The following is a 2439-nucleotide window of genomic DNA, read 5'->3' on the forward strand; positions in this document are numbered from 1 at the left end:
TAACATGAAGGCTCTCATAACATCTTTTTATGAAGTATAAATTAGTAAAACATTGTACATTTAACACAGACATAGAAAAGAAGCATTTGTTTAGTGTAGTGCATCGGCCCACCTGACAATTCCACTTTTGATATTTACTCAAAGTTTTTCCTGTAATAAATGCGAGTGTAAAGTCCCTTTTCCATTAGTACCTACTCGATTTTCAGGGTTTTCCATTAGCTAATAATACCTGTTACCCAGGTACTGTTTTTGAAACTCCTTCTAACCGAGGTTCCAAGTGATCCGAGCAGGTACTAACAGACTTATCCAAGGTGTGATGTAGTTGTTTTGTTTTCTCTCAGGTGGTTACACAGTCGGCCCAAAGCCTCTCATTGACCTACTCAGGCAGCGCTCACGGCCCTACCTATTCTCCAACGCGCTCCCCCCTCCTGTGGTGGGCAGTGCCACACGGGCTGTGGAACTGCTGCTTGCCTCCAACGAGATTGCCCAAAGCATGACGGCCAAAACGATGCGGTATGTTTTGTTCTTACAAACAGTGGAAGTCTTCTATGTTTTTAGTGTTGTGTACATCATAAACGCCAATCAATTTATCTGTAGCAATACTAATATCATATATAGGATGTCCTGCACTTAGTGATAAGGTTTATACTGCTTACAACTGGTTTTACCAATCTGTGAGTATAATAGTTTTCTCTTTGCTGTCAAATCAGGTTCAGGAACAAGATGACGCAAGCCGGCTTCACCATTGCAGGCTCAGCTCACCCCATCTGCCCTGTGATGCTTGGCGATGCACGTTTGGCCTCTTTAATGGCTGACGATATGCTAAAACTTGGTGAGACCATAGACTGTATATAATAGATGGAATGTTAGCCATTCATTTTCAAAGAATTAATGTTCAAATTCTGGCCTCTGCCATGTTGTTGTTGTTTTTTTGTTTTTTTTCTTTAAGTCAGACATGACCGTGTTTTGATGAATGACAACTGCTAAGTTATTGGTTTATTATGCTAGCAAGGCTGGTTAGCAAGCTCTAACCTGAGTAAGTGCTATGGCTACACAAGCTAATTAGTGCTAAGTAAGAAAGAAATTAAATACTGCTTTTACACTCATCAACTGACCACACTGACTTGCTGGACAAGCTAGAACATTCTGTTTCCTGTACAGCCATTTATCAGTAAGTCAAGTTGGCCACAAGCTTAAATTTACCTTATTACAGTTTAAAATTGTGAGTAATAAAATAATTCACCACCTGCACTGTTGTTGTGAAGGAGGAAACTACAACTAGAGACCAAAAGTAGTTTTTTGTACCAAGCTAAAAAACATGTTCATTTCTGGGAGTCTATGAGGATTGACTCACTTTTGGAGACAGCCTCAAGTGGCCGCTCAAGGAACTGCAGTTTTTTTGGCACTTCCACGTTAACTTTATTTTTTTCTTTAACGTAGATGAAACTGACTCACTTAGCAGAGAGTATGTGAATCTGCCACTGTGTTTATACAGTGTAACAGTAGTGTCTTCCCTCCACAGGAGTGTATGTGATTGGATTCTCCTACCCAGTCGTACCAAAGGGAAAAGCCAGAATCCGTGTTCAGATTTCGGCAGCACACACGGACGAAGACATCGACCACTGTGTTGACGCTTTCATCCAGACTGGCAGGAAGCACGGCGTCATCTCATGAATCGAACAAACGAGCTGGAATCAGAAGGATTAAAAAAACTTCTTGAAATTGCAGGGTCACGCTGCCTGTTACTCAAGATCCATGAATGATGGTGATGGAAATTTTAGTTATATTTGTAGGTCACTGGAGGTGAATGTTATTTTTGTGCTTGCTTAACTGATTAAAGCACTTTTGCTAAAGTGTTTGCATTGGAACAAAAAGGGCAGTTGATTAAACGCTTTTCATGAGTGAGAAAATGTTTCTGAAAGGGCATTTATGCACCCCGCAGATGTGATTCTGATGACTGTGAGGATAATGGTGACACATAATGTGCATAGATTATCAGCATGTGTGGTAGACATTAAACATCCTTCAAAGAGTAGAAGAGTTTTATTCATAAGAAAAGTCCATAATTCTCCTCTGAAGTTGAGATGCTAAATGCTAGAGGTGGCCGAATTGATTAAAATATCAATAATATCCATACCAGCTGGTATTGGTATCAGATCAATACTAGTGCCATATGATTAATACTATTCTCCAAGTTCAGTGAATTGTGTTAAATAAAATATTTTCTGAGGGGTAAAAATGAAAAAGTATACCTCAAACATGCTCTCTTCTACATAAGCTGCCTTTTTAGGTTCAAAGTATCAGTATTGGTATCAGCAATACTGGTCCGGCACTTACTTTGAATCAATATCAGAATTTACAGTATTGCACACCACTACTAAATGAAAACCATTGTGCTATAAAATGCTTTTCTTTATATAATTTTGCTTGGATTCGAAG

The 2439-nt window shown here is 39.2% G+C and overlaps 1 protein-coding gene across 1 annotated transcript in view; it reads left to right on the top strand.

Moving 5' to 3' along the window:
• The window catches only part of gcat (glycine C-acetyltransferase), a 4329-nt gene extending 2297 nt beyond the window's left edge, over positions 1 to 2032 (top strand). The window contains exons 6-8 of the mRNA XM_005738117.1: positions 342 to 513; positions 711 to 832; positions 1523 to 2032. Of these exons, the coding sequence (XP_005738174.1) occupies positions 342 to 513; positions 711 to 832; positions 1523 to 1674 (446 nt within the window). The 3' untranslated portion in view covers positions 1675 to 2032. The remainder of the gene's footprint in view (positions 1 to 341; positions 514 to 710; positions 833 to 1522) is intronic.
• Positions 2033 to 2439: the final 407 nt, after the last annotated feature.

The sequence above is a fragment of the Pundamilia nyererei genome, unplaced genomic scaffold, assembly GCF_000239375.1.
Source record: "Pundamilia nyererei isolate P.nyererei 1_Seehausen unplaced genomic scaffold, PunNye1.0 scaffold00081, whole genome shotgun sequence".
Lineage (NCBI taxonomy): Eukaryota > Metazoa > Chordata > Actinopteri > Cichliformes > Cichlidae > Pundamilia > Pundamilia nyererei.